The sequence below is a fragment of the Pollicipes pollicipes genome, unplaced genomic scaffold (genome assembly GCF_011947565.3).
Source record: "Pollicipes pollicipes isolate AB1234 unplaced genomic scaffold, Ppol_2.1 Scaffold_6138;HRSCAF=7277_pilon_pilon_pilon, whole genome shotgun sequence".
NCBI lineage: Eukaryota > Metazoa > Arthropoda > Thecostraca > Pollicipedomorpha > Pollicipedidae > Pollicipes > Pollicipes pollicipes.
This window is the reverse complement of record NW_023596818.1, coordinates 20,019,312-20,040,744: the sequence shown is the minus strand read 5'-3', so window position 1 is coordinate 20,040,744 and position 21,433 is coordinate 20,019,312. Positions and strand designations below refer to the sequence as shown.

The 21,433-nt window shown below is 50.9% G+C and overlaps 1 protein-coding gene across 1 annotated transcript in view; it reads right to left on the bottom strand.

Moving 5' to 3' along the window:
- Positions 1–21,427, bottom strand: part of LOC119106447 (histamine H2 receptor) — a 42,510-nt gene extending 21,083 nt beyond the window's left edge. Inside the window, exons 1-4 of the mRNA XM_037230095.1 lie at positions 21,409–21,427; positions 19,634–19,808; positions 10,534–10,660; positions 5,736–5,810 (exon numbers count right to left, since the gene is read on the bottom strand). Of these exons, the coding sequence (XP_037085990.1) occupies positions 5,736–5,810; positions 10,534–10,660; positions 19,634–19,807 (376 nt within the window). The 5' untranslated portion in view covers position 19,808; positions 21,409–21,427. The remainder of the gene's footprint in view (positions 1–5,735; positions 5,811–10,533; positions 10,661–19,633; positions 19,809–21,408) is intronic.
- Between the last annotated feature and the right edge of the window lie 6 nt (positions 21,428–21,433).

Here is a 21,433-nt window from a genome sequence, read left to right as displayed (position 1 = left end):
CAATGGTGGCGTTACGCTGATTCTGGGTGGGAAAGATATAGAAGACCAGTGTGTGTGTCCGCATCACACTAGCAGCTGACGCTTACCGCCCCCCTTCCTACTGATGGGCCGGCACCTTGACCATCACAACACTGGTCGCTGTGTGAACGCAGAGTCTACAGCCTTTTCCTCGTCGCACGTTTGTAACCTACCCTATTCGTTGCAGGTGATTCGCCTTGAGGCACCCCCGTTGGTGGGAAAGAGGGAGACAAAACGTTGCTGTCGTGTTATCAGATACGTTTGAGGCATAGTCCGAGACGAGCGCTCGCAACCTAATTGGCATTCACCCACACTCACCGACACTCACTAGCACTCATTGACACTGACTGGCACCCACTGAGCGCTCACAGGGTGTGCTCACTGCTCCCAATGGGCTTGAGAGGCGGCCAGCGGTGAACGAGATTCACCCTTCTCTCCTTATTCTCGCTTCATCCTGCGCACTCGCGACACCCCGCTTGTGCGGAGCCAGGTACATATATGCTCCAGTCACAAGTGAGCTTCAGTGCCCCTGGGCGCCCAGCCAGAGCGTCCTGCACATACCCCGCACGGGCATACTGATCCCTGTGCGAGCTAAGTCTGGACGGATGGAATCCCAGGTGCATGTGGCCTCGCCGCACAATCAGCCACATCCCCCCATCCCATGGCCCTGAAATGGTCATCACTCGCTGAATGGGCTCTTATCCTAGCCAAACCAAACCAACCCGAAATGGTGTCGGGGGGGGGGGGGGGGGGGGGGGGCTCCGCACTACTGCGACGGCCACTGATCGCTGCCCCGCGGTGACGAACGGGCCTCCCGGAGTCCAGACACGCCCCATTTGCGGAAGGCTCCGCCTGGTGGAGCGCCCTGGCAGACGCGGCGGCCGGAGGTATCGGCGCGACAGCGATAGCACGGCGAAATCACAGCAGCTTATGCCTCACCGATCGAGTCTGTCTAAGGCGACAGTTTTAGGACCCCTCCAGAGCAATACGAAGAGAGTCAGTGGGGCACAGGGGTGGGTGGGGGGGGGGGGGGGGGAGTACTTTCGTCAGTTGGGCACCTCGTGACCACGCTGAGGCATGATCCCCGCCAGCACGTCCGCTACGTCGCAGGCGGGCGTCAGCGTCAACACCTACTGGAGGGTGGCAGAAGCCGTGACATACCACAAAATAACATGATGTCATTTGTAAGTGCATACAGATTCCAGAGCCACTACCATACTTCCTAGAAGAGATGTTCTTCGTGGGATATAAAGGGTTCAGCATTTTTGTCACACGTTTCATATGGAATTTGCTTGCTAAATATGCACCCTTCAAGAACTTAAGGACGCAGATGTACTGCAGATGGTTATTATAGCGTACGGCGTGGGCAGTGGAGCGCGGTTTTTCTGGGATGTGTCTTGCCATCTCTCTAATGACGAGGTGTTTACGGATTAGATCAGTCCCAGCTGGTGAATCAGTGATGGCAAAAAGCGTCGCTTCTGTCAGCTTCCGGCTAATCGGGACATCGGGGTCCTTTGCCTTTGGAAGATCACTGAAGTAGTTCCGCGTGCAGCAAGTCACTGCAAGTTTTCCAGATGTATGGGATAATTAGAACTGCTCCAAAATCAGGACGCAGTTGTGGTTGCTTCACATACGAAAGATGAGTAGTGCATCTCACTACAAAAAAGTTAGAAAAGAGTTAATAAAAGTAAGGTGATCTTTCCGGTACAGGAGGCAACTGTGATTTCTCTGACCACGAGAAGCGAGCTGAGCGGCACTGGATGACGCCTGCGCTGCTTTGGTTTGGCGATAGCCGGACTGACCGCGCCGCCACACCGGACGTGTTGACCCTACGAGTCGCGATTAGCTCGAGCCATTCCAGTATTGGCTCTGGCCATTTCACTATCGACCCGCGCCGAGCGGGGCCGATGGGACGGCCGTTGCTGGGACCGACGCCTGTGTACCAAGAGAGCCAACAAAGTGGGCCGACCCGCGCGCACCAGACTCCGGCCGCTGCGGGGACAGGTACCGCGCCGTGGCGTGGTGCGGGTGGGTCCGGCGCGCCCGGCACGGCGCCTTGACTGAGAGGCCTGTGGCCGGGCTTCTGTGACCTCTTTTCGAATGTTTTCCGTCCGACCGTCTTACGCTGCTTTGAGAATGGGAATGAATGACCTTGAAACGTTAGGTAGCTTAAACCAATATGTATCTGACTATAGGCGAGTTGATTTGTGACTTCCCGAAAACAACGAAGGATTTAAGTCGAGCAATCGAATAAGCGCACAGGAAACTGATTAAATGTGCATCTACCATTGCGTATAATAAAACTTGCATGCATAAAGGCATACTGACTAAGTACACGAATATATATATATATATATATATATATATATATATATATATATATACATATCCTCTCGTCGGAAATCTTCCCTGTGATTTTGCATTATTTGAAATCAAGGGCAACACATGCGGTCTGTGCCGTCCATGTCGGTGCAGCCCCGCTCGCATCTTGGGGTAGCAGCCGTGGTATGGAAGTACTGGAACTAGCCTTGTTACCAGATGTAACTTTCACGTTAAAGGTATTCACATCATGAATGAGAGGTACCTTTGAGCTAAGCTCCTTAAGACTCTGCCACATGATCATTCATCAAGGGTATAAGATGGACTGAAGTAGGACGCCAGCCTAAAGCAATCCCCCATCGACACCTCAGGGTTATTGATGTTTGTACTAGTAATTATCGCGTAGGATTAAGACCCTGTGTATCATGCATCTGTCTAGTTGCACTTGAAATGTGTGCGTCGGTCTTTAGGCAAAAACCAGCATTTTGATTCACTTCTTTGTAATAATGTGACATAAAATCCCAGAAGATCACTTGGAGGCACTTATATGCATCGCCAGTTCATTGGGATCAGAGGAAAAACGCACCATAATATAAGCAAGCTAACTTTGGCTGATCAAAACCATCATGAAATTGAATTTCATGCAGGTCCCCAAGATGCGTGCGGTAATTTTCTTACAGCGAATGGGGGTGAAATGTACTCTCAAGAAATGTAGTGTTCCTATCGCTGTCCATAAAAAAACATCTGATTATGCGCTGGAAGTGGCTGATAAAACCCCACCTACGTGCGGTGCGGAGGCGTACGCAGATGGTGAACTTCGGGTTCATGCGATCCCGACTGAAGAAATGTAAGGCCAAGCACTAACATTTCGAGAAAACTCCATGTTGTTTTACGGTAAACAGGAAATTGCGAAATTGCGCAAAAAATGCCAGCGGAAACATTTTGTTCTGTTCCTGCAGCGCTTCGGCCCGGCTATGGGGCGGAACAACCTTTTACCTTCGCTTGTTCATCCTTACACCATTCGCCTTTCTGTCATTTTGCCTGAAACAGCAGCATTTCTACGCCTGATTTGACTCGACGCGCAAAGTGATGTAATTCATGTAAAGGCGGCTGTACGCTGAAAGTTAAGAAGGGCGTCCTTGGCCCGGTCTGTCCTACAACAGTCGACCTCAAGGCAGCCGGGTCGTAAAAAATCACGCCATGCCAAAGATCACAACACGTGAGATGGCTAGGTGCCGTGAGCAAAGCTATATTGGTCACGAATGAATTGCATGGATAGCATGACGCGTGCCTCATGCGCCATGTTATCTGCCTTATGCGCCATATTATCTGCCGTTAGCCATCATGATGACGTCACATAATCGTGTAAGGTCAGTGGATCACTGTGAAAACGACGCGTTGTTTGAGCCGGCGTTAAATCACAAAGAAAACAAGCGCTCAGGCTCAGGGTCCAGCCATGTCCGACCCCACAGGACTGTATCGCAATATACAGCTCTCCGCACGGTAGCTGAAAACGCAAACAATGACATGGCACCGGCCTCGAAATATGTACATCGTCCTCTCTCGGTCGAAATGGCGAGCGACAGACTGTTGAAAGGCCACGGCTTCCGATTGAAAAAAACGATGTCCCATTCGGTCGGTCAAGATAAGGCGGGCGGCCCCTCATTCTATATGGCAGAGTCAATCCAAAGTGCAGGGCTGATGCAGGTGGGGAACCGGCTGCAATGCTACCAAAGAGTTGGCCGGAGGTCAAGAGTTCCGTCACCACGACCACCAGCAAGAAAGGATAAGGGGAAATAATAATGAATCACCATGCGCAACAGAGCACGCTACGTGCCACCAACTGCCACAGGAGTTCCTCTTGAATGGGGCCCGAGGGTGCAGGTCCTGGGCAGGGATCCGCAGGACGTATAGAAGGAGGGGCCTGACTAACCTCACATCTGCGTGTCATCAGCCAGAGCCAGCCTATCCCTGGCGTCTGGCATGGCCGCGGCAGAGGGGTCAGACAGAGAGGAGCCGCCTGTTAGTCGGGCAGAGTGTTAGGGTCACCACCTCATCACCCACCACACGTCCGTCGGCACAAAAGCGACAAAAACAGCGGGTTCTGGCCACGCTTGACGCGGACACACAAACGTGTGCATCAGAAAGCGCTCGACCTCATTCATAATTAAGAACTGCTGCAGGAAGCTCAGCTGGCCGTAGCTAGCAAAATCATTAATCACTCCGAGAGTGCACAAAAGTGAAATATTAATGTTTAGTTGTCAGAACCCTCCAAAAAGCCAGAGACATTTTTAGGTATAAACCAAGGCTGTTCGGCCTCACTTCACTGTATTAGCTATATTCAGCCAGCCTCAACGAAAGATGTGAATAAGTCATTTTGGAAGAGCTAGAATGCATCACTTTTGGCTTTGACGTAAATTTATCTTTGGCCCGAATTGTAGTTTTTGAAAGTTCGATGTCCGCGTGACCATTTATGTCTTACGATGTAGTAATGATTTCAGTGTAATGAGACTTCAACATGTCAGCCGCTTCCGTATCCACACCGAGTTCGCGCACTTCAAACGCAAGGGGTCCACTCACAGATATCAAGTGTCAAATCACATCTTTTAGCTCGAAATGCACTGGAGAAGCAGTATTATAAGTATCAACAAGTATAACGTAAGTATATCGTAATTTTACAAGAAATCCGTATTACATATTTCTGGGACAAAAATACTGAAGTTATGGAAGTAGCTTTCATAGAAGATCACTTGCCCGGGTTCCTAACAGTTATCATTAGTCGATGCATGATCACAAAATTGAAGAACTATCCCCAGATCTTTAAAAAAAGAGTCCTATAACTAATGTACGTTTTTAACTGCATTAATCACCGTCATAGAGCAACCAACGACCGTCATGTTAGAAGATTGGGATCGAATGCCACTGAACACGTACATTTTTTATTTTTTCTAACAGCAATGTGGGCTGTTAAGCGCGACTTACTTGTTTCGCGTATGAATGAACTCCGCTACAGAAGGTAGCTGAGGTGGGAAGTTTCCCTACCTTTTGCCGACTTGAGCATGGCACCTAAAATTTATGCTTTAGTGCAGTGCTTGATGTTGGTGTGCACGAAAAAAGACTTCTGAGACACCCCATAAAACCCAAATAACCCCGTAACCTTTTCATCCGTGGAGCCTGTATGAGGGAAGGGGCCGAGTAGCAGTGAACTTGGGAAAATACACGCATAAAATACGGCCATTGAAAACAGCTTTTCCCCTTGGACTCATGATGTTAGACCTTGCGAAAGCGAATGCGACCAATCAATTATATCTAGTGATGGATGCAAGAGACCATCGCACTTGAAACTGCTAAAACTCTCGCACGGCCCCGTCCCGCAGCTAGTGCAGATCTTCACTTACGAAGCTTCTTGAGCGAAGCGCTAGTGCCAGTTTTCTGCGTCAGCCTGGTGCTGCCGCCGCAGCTCCTGATGCTCCCTGGGGACAGCCAGAGGTCGTGTCAGATCGCGTACGGCAACAGGACCGACGCGCTTCCTGTCCGGGTTCAGCCGAGGGGCAGGCATCTGCGTTTGTAGCACTGATGGTCTGCAGTTGATAACTTGCCACCGATAGCACTACAAGGTACTACACCTAACGTACAGACGTCAATGCGTTTTGTCATTGGGAGCCATTGCACGGTGGTCGCAGTGGACTCCAGTCTTTGCGTCGTCCTCGTTTCGTCTGACGAGTCGTGGAGCATTTGGAAACGGTCGCGGAACGGATTCTGGTATCGGAAGCCATGTGGTGTCAGTCATACTCACGCCGCTCCGCGTCTGTGTGGCGGCAGAGCCCTGTCATGTCTGCACACCCCGTGTCGTCCTGAGTGTCACTCAGCCGGAGATGTCGGAACCCGGCCGAGGGGCAGTCTAACCGAGGTCAGGGGTGCAGTGAACGTCTCTGTGAAAACCACCTCCTTGCCGTCAGTCCACTCGTCAGTCAGAAAGTGAAAGAAGGGCAACATCGAGGGAGAAAGCGGTGAGAGAAAGATAGAAATGCAGAAACAGTCGAGAGACACGTTTAGAGAGGATGGAAACACATACATACATACATTACAACGTGCGTTCAGGCAAAAACATACACGTTAAGTGTCAGATGGATGGATAGATGAGCAGATAGACAGCCTGAAATATGAAGATAAATACATATACATATGCATGCATAGATACAAACATAGGGTAGAAAACAGCGTGAGCAAGGAATTTGGATGCACGGTATATGATTGATCGATTAAACCATTTGATACGACGCAACGTTCTCCAAGCTGTCTATTCGTGGCATTGTCCTTCGTACTACCCTTCGAAGAACCTCCCGCAACCATCTTTAATACCTGGGACCGTGCCTGGGCAATACATTTGCGACTGCATTGAGGGGCTGACATGCCACCGCACGGCGCGCATGCAAATGCCTCACCCGTCTTCACCGGACAATGTGTGGATGCAAACGGCCCACTGAGCCTAAACAAGAAAACAAAGCGAACTACCGAGCAGTAAAGGGCAATGTTCTGCTGCAGGCGAAATAGAGCCCGTTGAATGCTAGATGAGCTGTGACCGCTACATTACAGGACTTGCACTTCCGTTGTTACTTGTTGGAGTGACGATGGATGTCGTGAGTAACATTATTTTTTCCATATTCGTGGCGGAAGTGTACTTTGTCAGGAGAATGAGGTCATCCAGCAAACGGGCACGACAATCAAGACAGATTCGACTGACTGTCGCACTCTCATTCTCGGCTCTCAGCAAAACGGGTGAAGAAGGCGGTGGCCGCACGGGCGAGACTCAGTATTTCGTGGCCGTTTGGAGGGTTGGAAGCCCCCTTTCAAGTTCTGGCAACTTTTGAACTTCAAAGAGTAGGCCTACCAAATGGGCCATATCTGAAAGCTGACCCATTTGATACAGCCGGAGCGATTTGTTCTCAAATCAGGTCGAGTCGTTGAATCGTGACGCCCCCTGTGAAGGCAAGCACGGCGACTTGTACCCCAGCGTGGTGTCCCTACTAGGGGGACTTTCTGCCATTCAGAGTCAGTCACTTGATCTCCTGTCACGTCTGGTCAGCTTCAGCAGTCACGTACATCACATGAGCTGTTTCACGACCACGTCTGTCTTTTCGCTAAACTTCTGGTGAACATTCCTCTCCGCAAATGGACCATCTCTGCTCAAAAGCGGCACCCAAGTGTCGCTTTCGTGTTACTGTAGACCAAGTGTAGCTGTTACTAGAACGGTACCAATAACCACCATTTGCGCTTTGGGACAATGCTCATTACGCTGCTGGCGCTGGTACGGTCGAAGAGAGGGGAGTAACCGACGTGAAAATAACGGCTTTTGTTTGTGATGTAAGCTTTTAAGAAAAAGGGACCGAAAACGGTTAAGTTGAAACACAATTTGTAATTTATGGATTAATATGCCCGTTGCTTATGCATAGGTGACCAGGATAGCCCACCGTTATACACTGCGGTACATCGAGCAGTACCGTCACCACACTATCGAACCGCTAACGCCCATTTTAGGGACTGAAAGCTGTGAAGCCGCGGCATTCAGTAAGTAAGTGAAACAAAGTATAAAGTGAAAGCCATAGCGTGCCGAAAAGGGCGAGGAAATTATCCAGAAGAAGCGAGAGTCAATGAGTCCATGGAGAGATACTGAAATTAGCGAGAGAAGCAAAGCGGAAAACGCTGACGGGGAGAGAGAGAGAGAGAGAGAGAGAGAGAGAGAGAGGAGAGAGAGAGAGAGAGAGAGAGAGAGAGAGAGGAGAGAGAGAGAGAGGAGAGGAGAGAGGAGCGAGAGAGAGAGAGAGAGAGAGAGAGAGAGGGAGAGGCGAGAGAGAGAGAGAGAGGGGAGAGAGGAGAGAGGGAGAGCGAGAGAGAGAGAGAGAGGGAGAGAGAGGGAGAGAGAGAGAGGGAGAGCGAGAGAGAGAGGGGGAGAGAGAGGGAGGGAGAGTGAGAGAGAGCGAGAGAGAGAGAGAGAGAGGGAGGGCGAGAGAGAGAGAGCATGCCCACGCGGCCGTGGTGTCACCTGGCGGCGGCGTGCCGGGAGGAAGTGATGCGGATTGGACGCTGATCCGACCCGACCGCAGCCGAACCACCAGACGGTGAGTGGAGGTGGCGTTGTGCCAGCGATCACCTACACCAGCTGGCTGGTGTCAGTGACATTTGACACCAGGACCAGACTAAGTGGTAGATCCGCGTCCAGCTCGTGCACGCGTGTTATAAGCTCCGATGAGTGTAAGCACGTACCAAGCCCGTCAGTGCACCGATAGCCAGTTTCGTAAAGCGAAGCTACAAGCTAAGTTTTTAGGCATCGCCGTGTAACCACATGGGCTTAATTTTAGCACGTGGCTTAAGGTTGAAATTAAGTGAAAGGTTATATCTGAGGGGCATAATCGAATGGGAAGAGTCGGTGAACTGTGCTCGGATGGGTGCGCTTTCAATGGCGGGTAAGTCGTAGATTCATGTTATGAAACTGGCTTGAGATAGTGCCCGCACCTGGTAGAGCGTGCCTGGTGAAGTCAAGACGGTGCTAGCGCGGGCCCAGCTCATCCCCCCATCAGCACAGTGTCCCATAGAACGTGCCTGGTGAAGTCAAGACGGTGCTAGCGCGGGCCCAGCTCATCCCCCCATCAGCACAGTGTCCCATAGAACGTGCCTGGTGAAGTCAAGACGGTGCTAGCGCGGGCCCAGCTCATCCCCCCATCAGCACAGTGTCCCATAGAACGTGCCTGGTGAAGTCAAGACGGTGCTAGCGCGGGCCCAGCTCATCCCCCCATCAGCACAGTGTCCCATAGAACGTGCCTGGTTAAGTCAAGACGGTGCTAGCGCGGGCCCAGCTCATCCCCCCATCAGCGCAGTGTCCCATAGAACGTGCCTGGTTAAGTCAAGACGGTGCTAGCGCGGGCCCAGCTCATCCCCCCATCAGCACAGTGTCCCATAGAACGTGCCTGGTGGGGTCAAGACGGTGCTAGCGCGGGCCCAGCTTATCCCCCCATCAGCACAGTGTCCCATAGAACGTGGCGCTTTGAGCTCAGGGCGGGGTCAGCACGGGCCCATCTCACCAGGGCTTATTCGCATCCTACAGAGCGTGCGTGGCGAGGCCAGGGCTGTGTCAACAAGTACCCACCTCACCCAATCGCCAGAGAACGGGGCCTAGGTCACGCGTGTTTAGCACGCTATGGGTGCGGGCGACACGTAGGACCGCGCTCGGTGATGTCACTACCAAAAGCTCAGCAGCCGTTAGTGTTCTTACGATTCATGCCACACCTAAAGCTATTAAACACAAAGATTATGTCTTGGTTCTTGACGCGAAAAAAGTATCGTCTTCCCCACTCGTCATTTAGTTTTGTATAGTACGCATCCTGTGGGTACGGCTGCGAGGGAACGCTCTCCTCAGAGGAGGAGCCTCCTTACACGCCAAAGGTCAGCCGTCACCTTCTGCTCCATCCAATTGCCGGATGGTGCCTGAGTAATTTGAAATGCACGTTATGGCCGGACCTCCTGACGTCCAGCCTACGCCCACGAACTCCCACGGGGAGGAGACATCCTCGGCCAAAGGTATGACCTTCCAAAAAGAGACATGCACGCGGGCCACGTGCCCGCCACTCTGCTTCGACAGCCGACCACGGCCGGCCGGCGTCGGGCCGATCATTGGCATTTTCTCGAAACGGCAACGCGTGACGGCATGTTTCGACGGCCGTCACGTCATCCCCAACTGAGGGGGTCATTTGTGGGTCAGATTCCGTTGTAAGTATTCAAAAATAGTCGAAATGCTGTACATCCGGGATGATGCGCGCATAAGCTGTCTGGTCTATCGCGGCATAAAACTAGTGGGAGGGGGTGAGGGAGATCCAGTAAAGACAGGCAGGACCACCTTTACTTGAGCTCACAGCGCACCCAGGCAGTCTGACCATGGAGCACAAAGGATGGGCCCAGCCCTGCAGCATGTGTAATAACTACGACCATCGATGTAGGGGAGACCCACTTGCCACGAAACTCCGCCTGAATGGTAACCCACCAACTTCGTACCAACATACCCCTCTGTGTCAGCATTCCAAGTTTTCAAATACGTCCGGCATTACTTCAAAATCCAAAAAGTTATCTGAAAGCTCATTACGATAGAGTTTATTGCAGATAGCCAATAGCACGGGCGGCGGCGTCGTTCCAGCGCGAGAGTACCTGTGTTGGCGAACTGGGAACGGCTCCGGCCGAGCAGTATGTTCTTGTAGCTCTCCCGGAACGAGGAACTCCGCGCGCCGTATGTGATGGGGTTCAGAGCTGAGTTCATGTACAGACACCAGTACGACTGTAAACAACGGGCTGAGTTCATGTACAGACACCAGTACGACTGTAAACAACGGGCTGAGTTCAGGTACAGACACCAGTACGACTGTAAACAACGGGCTGAGTTCAGGTACAGACACCAGTACGATTGTAAACAACGGGCTGAATTCAGGTACAGACACCAGTACGACTGTAAACAACGCGCTGAGTTCAGGTACAGATACCAGTAAGACTGCAAACAACGGGCTGAGTTCAGGTGCAGACACCAGTACGATTGTAAACAACGGGCTGAATTCAGGTACAGACACCAGTGCGATTGCAAATAACGGGCTGAGTTCGGGTACAAGCAGAACGATAGAAATACAGGAACGGTTCATGTACAGGTGCTTAACAACCTGGGCAGAGCTCAGGTACAGGTACCACACCGATACACTGGGCCGAGCTCGGGTACAGGCACTACAGCGGTACACCGAACCGAGCTCAGGTACGCGCACCGCATCGGTACGCTGTTCGGGTACAAGAGCCCTTACCACTAAAAAACAGGGTTGAGTAAGAGTTCACGCACGTGGAACAGTCACCAAGTCAACTGAAATGCCATGTGGAATTCAGGTACAAGCAGTAGCATCGCCGAAACGCTGTAGTGTAGACTACAAAACACTGTAGTGTACACTGCAGTACGGTGTTCCAGCACTGTAGTGTACAGTCCGTTACAAGCACGGGATTGACTGAGTTCAGACACGCATCAGGAAATTGAAACAAAAGGGCACCAAGCAAAGCAAATTCGTGTGGTGATATCCGTATGACTGTAGTGCAAGTCCGGCCTCATGCGCATGTGTCAGTTCGACTCATTTAGCGTACAGACTGTATATGACAGCTAATTATACGGCACGCACAGTGTTCGTAACAGTTTGTGTACACGACAGCCCTGGTAGCCTTAGTGCTTTTTCAGACGGATGTTGTTTCGGTGTCGTATATCGAGAATGAACACACGCCAAGTAGAAACCAGCAATACATTTCCCGTCCGATCAGGTAAAATGGGACGTCGTATCTCAAGTCCTTTCGACTGCGCAAGCCATGAAGGTCGGGGACCGACGGATCTCTCGTTCAGCTATGCGCCACCATCCCTGTGGAAAGGATCCCACATGGTTTGGAGGTTTTTCGTCGTTTCCATAACCGAGCCTTTCGCAATATCGGCACACCAGCCAAAGCGCGCCGCCAAACGTCACGCTATTCCCCGGTACTCTCGGCTCCACGTGACGTGTGACTCATTTCCTGGTGGAGCGTACCACGCTACGTCCGACGTAACAGCGGACGTGACGCCGGCGTGACGCGGGACGTGCCGTGACCTCCGACAGGGGCGGGCCCCGAGCAGCGCGGCGACGCAGTGTCCGTCGTTATCGGCTGTCGGCGGCGGAGCAGATAACACACGCCGACAGCAAGCAGCTGCCGGCTGCTCACAGCTTCAGAGCCACATGATAAGCGCACGGACATGTCTGGTGATGACACTCCCAGGCTGGTCAGCTCCAGACCCACGTGATAAGTGCACGGACATGTCTGGTGATGACACTCCCAGGCTGCTCAGCTCCAGACCCGCGTGATAAGTGCACGGACATGTCTGGTGATGACACTCCCAGGCTGCTCAGCTCCAGACCCACGTGATAAGTGCACGGGACATGTCTGGTGATGGCACGCCCAGGCTGGTCAGCTTCAGACCCACGTGATAAGTGCACGGACATGTCTGGTGATGACACTCCCAGGCTGGTCAGCTCCAGACCCACGTGATAAGTGCACGGACATGTCTGGTGATGGCACTCCCAGGCTGGCCAGCTCCAGACCCACGTGATAAGTGCACGGACATGTCTGGTGATGACACTCCCAGGCTGGTCAGCTCCAGACCCACGTGATAAGTGCACGGACATGTCTGGTGATGGCACTCCCAGGCTGGCGCGCACCTTCCTGCCATGTTTGTTTCAGTTTTGCTGTTTGGTGCGGTAGGGTCCTTAACTCTCGCAGGCATGATGAGCGAGCAGCCCGGGAGAGGGAAAATGTAACCACGATTCCATGACTCAAGCCCAGAGGTAAAGTGCAACGTTTACGAATGCTGACAGTTTTGTGAGGCTGGTGATAAACGATGGAAACGAAAAGAAACGCATGTCATGCGCGTGATGGCCCCGTACCTCTCGACACGATTACCACGATGTACTAATAGTGTCGGGTCGCAATGAACTGGTGATGTCTTGTTACCAGCGCGAGATCATACGAACTACTGTTGGCGAGAGGGCTCGCTTATCCTGTATTACGGCTGCCGATGCCATTGTCGTGCCCGTGAAATAAACAGCTCAGAACTTACTGGCAAGTTATATGCCAGTAAGGCAAGTTAATGGCAAGTTAGATGCCTTTGGAATCCACCCTAATTAGTTGTTATTCTTGGTCGAGCTCGGCTTTCCTGAACGGCGAGCATTCTTGGCATTCCACTGATTAGCGCTCACGCATCGATTCGCGAATAACATCAACATGGCCGCTGCGGCTGATGAAATGGATAAGCTTGCAATTGGTTCACACTGGACTTGAGGGCGATCGCGTTCTTCACAAAATGTGTCAGTATTTTGTTTGACACCGGATATCATTTACACATGATTGACAAAAATGCAGGTATTGACGCACGCTTAAATATTTCTAGCTTAATCCCCATGTTTTGGGCTTAAGGAGCTCGCTCGCACGGAGGTCATTTTCTAAGACGTCATTGGCCGCGTACCAATTGATAACTGGCTTCCCCGTCAGCCATACGGCGCTGAGGTGGTCGCGTGGTTTGAACATGATACATCAGCCTGCACTGCCGTTGGTTTTCAACAAACATGTCCCCGAGCCTAGTAAATGTGCGGCCATGCGCCGGTCCTGCTGCACGCAATGCCGCATCACGTGTCCCCTTCCGTTTTCAGTTCCATCGTGTCAGTCCGGTGCTGCTGCGATCCCCGCTGGTGGAGCTCTGGGTCCGGCTCTGACTTATATTATGCAGAACTTGACAGTTTAAGAAAGGTACGTTTTTTAGGCCTAACGAATGTGATGGAATGCTGCACGAACATTATGCAAACAGTGTGCAGATTGGGTGCAAATCGTGGCCTTTGGGAAGCTGTTGGTATAGGTGTGGACATGGGTGGGGTACTGAGCCAATAACGAGCTGCGGCTTTAAATTCCACGCGTTATGTTGTAGGTTTCCGTAATTCATCCACATTATATGCCTAAATTTTCGAACGGTAAACGTGTGAATAACGGCAAATAAAACATATTTGGAGCAGGTAATCACAGGCACTGGCTGTAGAAAGATCTCAAGCACACGGTTAGATTGGGAAGGAAGAAAGTCTCCGTGAAAGTCTGGAGCTTGAGGTGCGAGCACACTTGCAGCCACTGTCGTTCCTACGTCAAATGTGGGGGACACAAAGCAAACATATAATGCGGTACCACGCTCAAGAGCTGCAGCGTTGGCGTGGCTGCGACACCAGCTGGGGAGAATACCCAGGCGCATGTGGATAAGTTCAGCTTTCGCATTTTAGTCCCCCGCATCGCTAGCAAAACCTTTCCATAGTTTCTGCTGCTCAGGGTCACAGCACAACGCTTCAGCGCCCCATGCTGTGCTAGGCGCACGCCTGCTGATCCACACTTACTGTTGGTTCTACGAGGCCAGCCGTGGCAGGTGTGAGAACGCGGTCATCGAACGGACAGGGGGCTGCGCCAGATTTAAACATGCTGCACAGTGCTGTATCTAAGACCACGGTGACATGCCGTCCCCAAACGCATGTGCGTGCCTGAGGCCCCGCGTAGTAGAGAACCGGACATGTGACTGTTAGGACGGCATACTTTGCGACGGTTTATATTCCGGGAGCAGTGCATACTATACACTGAGCAAAGACGGTCAACTGGCCCAGGGCGTAAGGAGACGGGTAAAATGATGGAAGGATTTTGCCATGATTTTGCATGACATGTCGCGATTGCATGCATTACGATGTCATGATTACATGCATAAATATGTGCTTAATGCTCACTTAAAACACAAAACCATGTAATACCTAACAAACAGGAACTGAAGGTCCTTCTTCCTCGCGTAAACAAAAAAAAGCCCAACAAGATCTTAGAGCCGAAATTCATAGCTACTCGGAAGATGAGGTCAGGATCTTCGCAGCCATCTCTCCTTGGTCTGTGCTGTGTCCTCTCTAATGCGTCGAGCTCAATTTTGAGCACTCAGACAGCAAAGACGCGAGCCGGCGCCGACAGCTATTCTCGCAGTGTTCCAGACTGCTGAATCCATATGCACAAGCAGTCAGTGTTGGTGGAGGCCGCATGCCATCAGCGATGCCCGAGGCCCCATCCAATTGGCGCTGCCCGAGTTCACCTTGTATAGTGCTATAGTTCCATTTTGCATCATACGCTGGCTTAGCAAGCTGTACGTTTCGTGTTATGTTAGTAGCTGATATAAAGACAATAGGATCATGTATTACAAAATTATCCCCCAAAACACGTTTGGTTGTTGTCAACACAATTCTGTTTTATCAAATCAAAACATGAAAACGGCCTGTCATAAAAACCCAGGCAATCATATACAAATATGTCACGCATGTCAACATAGTCGTCTTGTATCATACCAAACCGTTAAACAGGGTGAAGCGCGTTCCGGGAAATGGTTCCCTGCCTTATCGCAACCAGTCACTGTTATCCATTACAACACGCCATAAGTCCAATGTTGAATGTTGACTAGAACTGAATCGCCGGAGGCTCTAGACAGTAATATAATAATAATTTGGTGGGCAGTTCCCGTGGGCGGGCATAGTTCCCGAAATATCTTCCTTTGTGAATGGTGGCGAGGAGCCGTGTGGAGTTTTTTTTTTTATTCATGTGGGCGCAATTTCCGGGGAGAAGACGTGTCAGAACAGAGGTGACGGCAGCCTTGCCTACCAAACAATAAGATCGGGAAAAAATTATTGGCCGGCTGTTGCATACGGCACGAGATATTTACAGCCTCGCATATGTAATGGCATTTCAGTTCTGCACAAAGGCTCACGAAAACCATTTAGCTGGCTGATTTAGTGGTCGCGCTTTATTGCCTGTGTGAGGTCGATGTGAAAGGCGGCTAGCACATCCATCTCAGGTCAGGACAGCCCGGGTCCCCGCGCGGTGCGGCGTGTATTGACGTGAACGAGACGCCGTCCGGGTTAAGCAGGCGCGGACGGCTCTGTCGTCAGCACGCTCGTCAACCTTGGCTCCCTCAAGCACACGCCGTCACCAGCAGCCTCGTCAAGCTTGAGTCACTCCACCACACGCGGTCGCCAGCAGTCTCGTCAAGCTTGACTGTGGCCAGCAGTTTCGTCAACCTTGACTGTTGCCAGCAGCCTCGTCAAGCTTGACTGTGGCCAGCAGTTTCGTCAAGCTTGACTGTTGCCAGCAGCCTTGTCAAGCTTGACTGTGGCCAGCAGTTTCGTCAAACTTGACTGTTGCCAGCAGCCTTGTCAAGCTTGAGTCACTCCACCACACGCGGTCGCCAGCAGCCTCGTCAAGCTTGACTATGGCCAGCAGTTTCGTCAAGCTTGACTGTTGCTAGCAGCCTGTCAAGCTTGACTGTTGCCAGCAGCCTTGTCAAGCTTGACTCACTCCACCACACGCGGTCGCCAGCAGCCTTGTCAAGCTTGACTGTGGCCAGCAGTTTCGTCAAGCTTGGCTGTTGCCAGCAGCCTTGTCAAGCTTGACTCACTCCACTACACGCCGTGCCAGCAGCCTCGTCAAGATTGACTCCCTCCGGAATACGCCGTCGTTAGCACGCTCGCCAAGCTTGACTCCCTCCAGCACGCACCCGTCACTAGCAGCCTTGTCAAGCTTGACTCCCTCCAGCACACACCGTCGCCAGCCGCTTGTCAAGCTTGACTCCCTCCAGGTTACGATTAGGAGTTGAGGATCAGCTAGTGGCTTCAAAGCGAACTGGAAACGTTCGCTGGTGTAACCATCATTTTTTACCAACTTTGCTGTCATCGTTTTCGCTGACCTTCAATACTGTCATGATATGATGTTACTGCTAAAAAGTTCCAAGCTGGTAAATTTTGTCTTGAATAGTTTAGAACCTATTTTCCACATGCTCCAAGCTTAAAAGGAACCTCTTCCAGCCGGCCTTCAAGAGCTAAAAACACTATGGTTTCTAAACACAGTTTGAGATGTTCCCTCAGAGCGAGAGGTGCAGAGGCTTTCTGAGGTCCAAAATACGCGGCACACACCATGAACTGAATGTAGATCTGTTGGAATGTTATTGAGGTTCCAACACCCTATCAGTGAGCTACACCCTACAATACCCAGCCCTTTCATGCCACCGGAAAAAACTGAGTGCTTGCCAAAAATTAACCATCATTTCGGAGTTTGGAAGCACAACGCCTCACCTGATGCTTCGTTTTCAGCGCTTTAGCTTCAAAGCAAATGGAAAGGTTCTCTTCTGAGACGTTCCTTCGCCTTCCATGGGTGGAAGAACGCCTCAGATATTGCGGATACCCAAACCTTATACTCCATAATCAAGTTTTATATTGATACCTTACTTCATCTTTATAACGACGCTATAAAGTTCGCCGACACTACACAATTCTTGGCACTGGTTCCTGTTGCGTGCGTCTTTGGCACGAGTTCTGGCATTTTTCATAGGATCTGATCAAAGTACAGGCGATTAAGTACCATAATGACGTCAATAGGTGACCTCTGCGTAACACGTCTGCTCCAGAGTTTATTTCACACTTATGCATGCTTTATTCACAGACTCCATTTTTACGGTGAGATACCATTTTTGCAACAAGCTCGAAATAGTTCAAGCTTCATCTCATCTTAGATCCTAGGTCGTGACAAAATGACTGACACAATCGAGCGCTGAAAGTGCTTCGCGACTTCAGGACATGCATCATGTTCATTCACGACGATTTTGGACTACAGCTTGCCGACAAATTGCACGATGTGTCGCAAGCTTGTCGGTGATCAAATACATTGCAGGCAATTTTAAGTAGCACCCCTTTAATGCCACAATATGGCGACAGGACAACGTAGATATCACACAATAAGAGCGCTTTATGATCGGCCTCCGGCTTTGGGTACTTTGGTATCATGGTTAGGTACAGAACCGTCCAAAAGTGTTGACATGACCTGACCTCAAATTGAACTTGGTCAATAAACGTGCACAAGTACATTTTTAGTATGTAGCAGGCATCTTGAATTAACCATTTAGGCTTCATTAGATTCAGCATAGCTGCGCATTAAAAATTAACACGCGCTCGGGTGGGGGTCAGATTGCCCCCAAAGATTTCCAGAATGGCTTCAAAGTGGCGCGGCGTAGCCGCGCCAAATTGTACATAACTGTAGACAATTAAACGGCGGATCGTTTGATACAAAAAAAGATGTTCCTTGCTAGGTTGCTGCCCTATGGCAGGTCAAAGTCAGGCCCTGGTTTAAGCGAAGGCAATTTCTAGGGAATCGTTCAATTTAATGCAACAAAGGCGTCTTTGTACGCAGCCATACACTCTGATATGCTTTCTTAGCCAGCACAAATATTGACTGACCACAAATTACGTTGACCTAAGGTCAGGTATGAAGGTCATCCCAAGATTAAAACCAGCTTGTTTTATTACTCTAGTTTTTGGGTTTGCTGTATTGGATAGTTTCTGTTGGCTCATTTAGAATTTATTGATAGCAGAAACCGCATTTCACATCTTCCATTGACTTGTCAGAGGTCAAAATAGGTCAAATGACTGAGATAACCCAGGTTGACATTTTGTTTTTAGGAACATACTGCTAGCGCAATCTTTTTCGCTTATTCAAATGCAAAACTCAGAGCAGTCTCGCATGATTTTGGTCACCATGATCTTCAAAAGGTCAAACAAGGTCACTGACATTAAATGACCTTGCGACCTTTTGCTTAGAAACAGACATCTAGGTTCTGGGGGTTCGGAGACCGTCCCGGAATTTTACGTTGTTTGACCTTACTCAACCTGAAGGTTACGACCTAGGAACCTCAACTTTGACCTAAGTGAGTTCACGTGCAGTCAATACACCTGGTAAATTTGGTGTATCTAGCCTTCTTAGCTCCCGAGATCTCAGCGGGGTCAGTTTTAACCCCTCCCCCCCATCCGAGCGAATGTATCAAGCCGGCCGCCCGGGCGTGTGTTAATGAAAGGAGATCGCAAATCGTGGTATTCCACCGGATCTTTACGTTAACCATCATACGGATCACCATGCTTACATGTGCTTAGTTAGCATGATTCAGAGGTATCAATTTCCGTTTGGATCAGCCTGATTCGTTCATCGGCTTCGGAATTACGCATTGGAGGCAATCTCCTTACACCACAAAATGGAATGACAACCGAAAAAAGCCTGGTTATCAGGTGGGGTGTCTGAGCATTCGGCTGTTGTTATCAGCCCTGCCCACCGACAAATTGCACAAGCGGGTTTCCAGAGGAGCTACAGATCACACGGAGTCAAAATAGCAGGGAAAGTCACGACGGTAAAATCCCAAAATAAACAGTGATGCCCGCAAAGGGGCATCATAGAAAGCGGCGCACATCCAGGTAACGATGAGACTCGATGGATGATGAGTCACAGCACACACGATCAGGTTCGCGGTGGATCAGCAAAGAGTTCAGTTCATAGTAGGGCTCATGATGTTTTTAAAATATTCCATCTGAATATTTTGAATGGATGTATGTCTGGGATCAGAGCGCACGCTAAGCAGTGCTTTTTGTGTGAGCCCTAACTCCTACCATCCGATCGCGTAATTCCAGGTGAACTGATGTGTGAAGGGGAGTCTGACCACCGATAGATTTGATAATAAGCGAGTGGCGAGTTTAATTCATGATGGTATTCGTGATAAGTGGAAAGGTTTCCAAACTCCAGCGCGCAGCCCAGCCAGGCCGGGACAGATTGAATTCGCTCCCAGAGCCTGGCGCGGAGTTCGACTCACGAGTCCTCACGTGAAGATGCCGTTCACGATGGGGTTCATGATGAGCGGAATGCGGTCGGTGGCGAGCACCAGGCCGGTGGAGTAGACGATGTACGGCACGTGGCAGAGCAGGAAGCAGGCCAGCACCAGGAACAAGGTGACGGCGATGCGCTGCTGCTGCAGCAGCCGCCGACGCTCCGCCATGTTCGACGTGTCACGCATCCTGGCGCGACACAGGCAGCTCTTAGCGGGGGGAGTGACATGTCTTGAGCACGACACAGGCAGCTCTCAGCCGGGGAATGACATGTCTTGAGCACGACACAGGCAGCTCTCAGCCGGGGGAGTGACATGCCTTGAGCACGACACAGGCAGCTCTCAGCTGGGGGAGTGACATGTCTTGAGCGCGACACAGACAGCTCCCAGCCGGGGGAGTGATGTGTCTTGAGCACGACACAGGCAGCTCTCAGCCGGGGGAGTGACATGTCTTGAGCACGACACAGGCAGCTCTCAGCGGGGGGAATAACGTGTCTTGAGCACGACACAGGCAGCTCTCAGCCGGGGGAGTGACATGTCTTGAGCACGACACAGGCAGCTCTCAGCGGGGGGAATAACGTGTCTTGAGCACGACACAGGCAGCTCTCAGCGGGGGAGTGACATGTCTTGAGCACGACAGGCAGCTCTCAGCCGGGGGAGTGACATGTCTTGAGCACGACACAGGCAGCTCTCAGCGGGGGGAATAACGTGTCTTGAGCACGACACAGGCAGCTCTCAGCGGGGGAGTGACATGTCTTGAGCACGACACAGGCAGCTCTCAGCGGGGGGAATAACGCGTCTTGAGCACGACACAGGCAGCTCTCAGCTGGGGAGTGACATGTATTGAGCGCGACACAGGCAGCTCTCAGCGAGGGGAGTGACGTGTATTGAGCATGACGTGGACGCCTCTCAGAGCGAGAAGTGACACCCAGCCATCCTGTCAGCTGTAGCGGAGTATTGCCAACAGGTGAAGCTATGCGCAGCTCGCGGTGATGTTTACAAAGCCTGGCGCGCATACATCCCCAGGATGGAGCTGTGGCGAATGAGTAGATGATGAAGTAGAGCAGGGGTTATGCAGTGGCACAGCATTCAAAAAGCAGTGAAGGTGGTAGAGACGGAATATCACAAAACCTGATGACATTTTCCTTTTTTCTTAAACGAATATTCACTTAACGAGTTTTTGGTGTTCTCTGAAGCTATCCAATGTCCAAATGGCCAAGCGACTTCACGCTCAAAATTATAATTTCCTATCGAATGCGCGCGATGCTTCAAGCCCCGGCGCGCGCATCCCAGTCCTGATCCCGTCTGGTCTCGAGCTGTTAAGCCTCGATTACATCAAGGTGATCCTAGTGTGACCTCTGGACAGATGTGAGCAAACCAGTGTCACTGGACGACGTCGCCCCGTTTCGCCCAGGAGAAAGTGATCGCGTCGTAAAACCAGATTCGGAGACGAGAATTTCGTTACCGATCTGATATCACTTCTCTGGCGGATTGCATAGTAAATATAATGCCTGTAGTGAAATGCAGGCCTTTTAAGCGAGCCTGTATTCTCGTCATTTACACTGAATACGAACATGGCTGGCAAAAGTTAAAATGAGAATCAAGAACAAGTAAACAACTTTGTAACCGTCAACACAGGAAGGGTTGAATGTCGTAAAAAGATAATGCCAGCACGCTCTCTCTCCCTCTCCCTCTTTCTCTCTGCCTCCGACCTTTCAACTGCCTAAATATAGCATGGAACCGGGCCGTGTTTTATCAGAATAAACTAAATATTTGAGAGGGCAGCATACCTGCCGAGATGGTCTCGAATCTTGA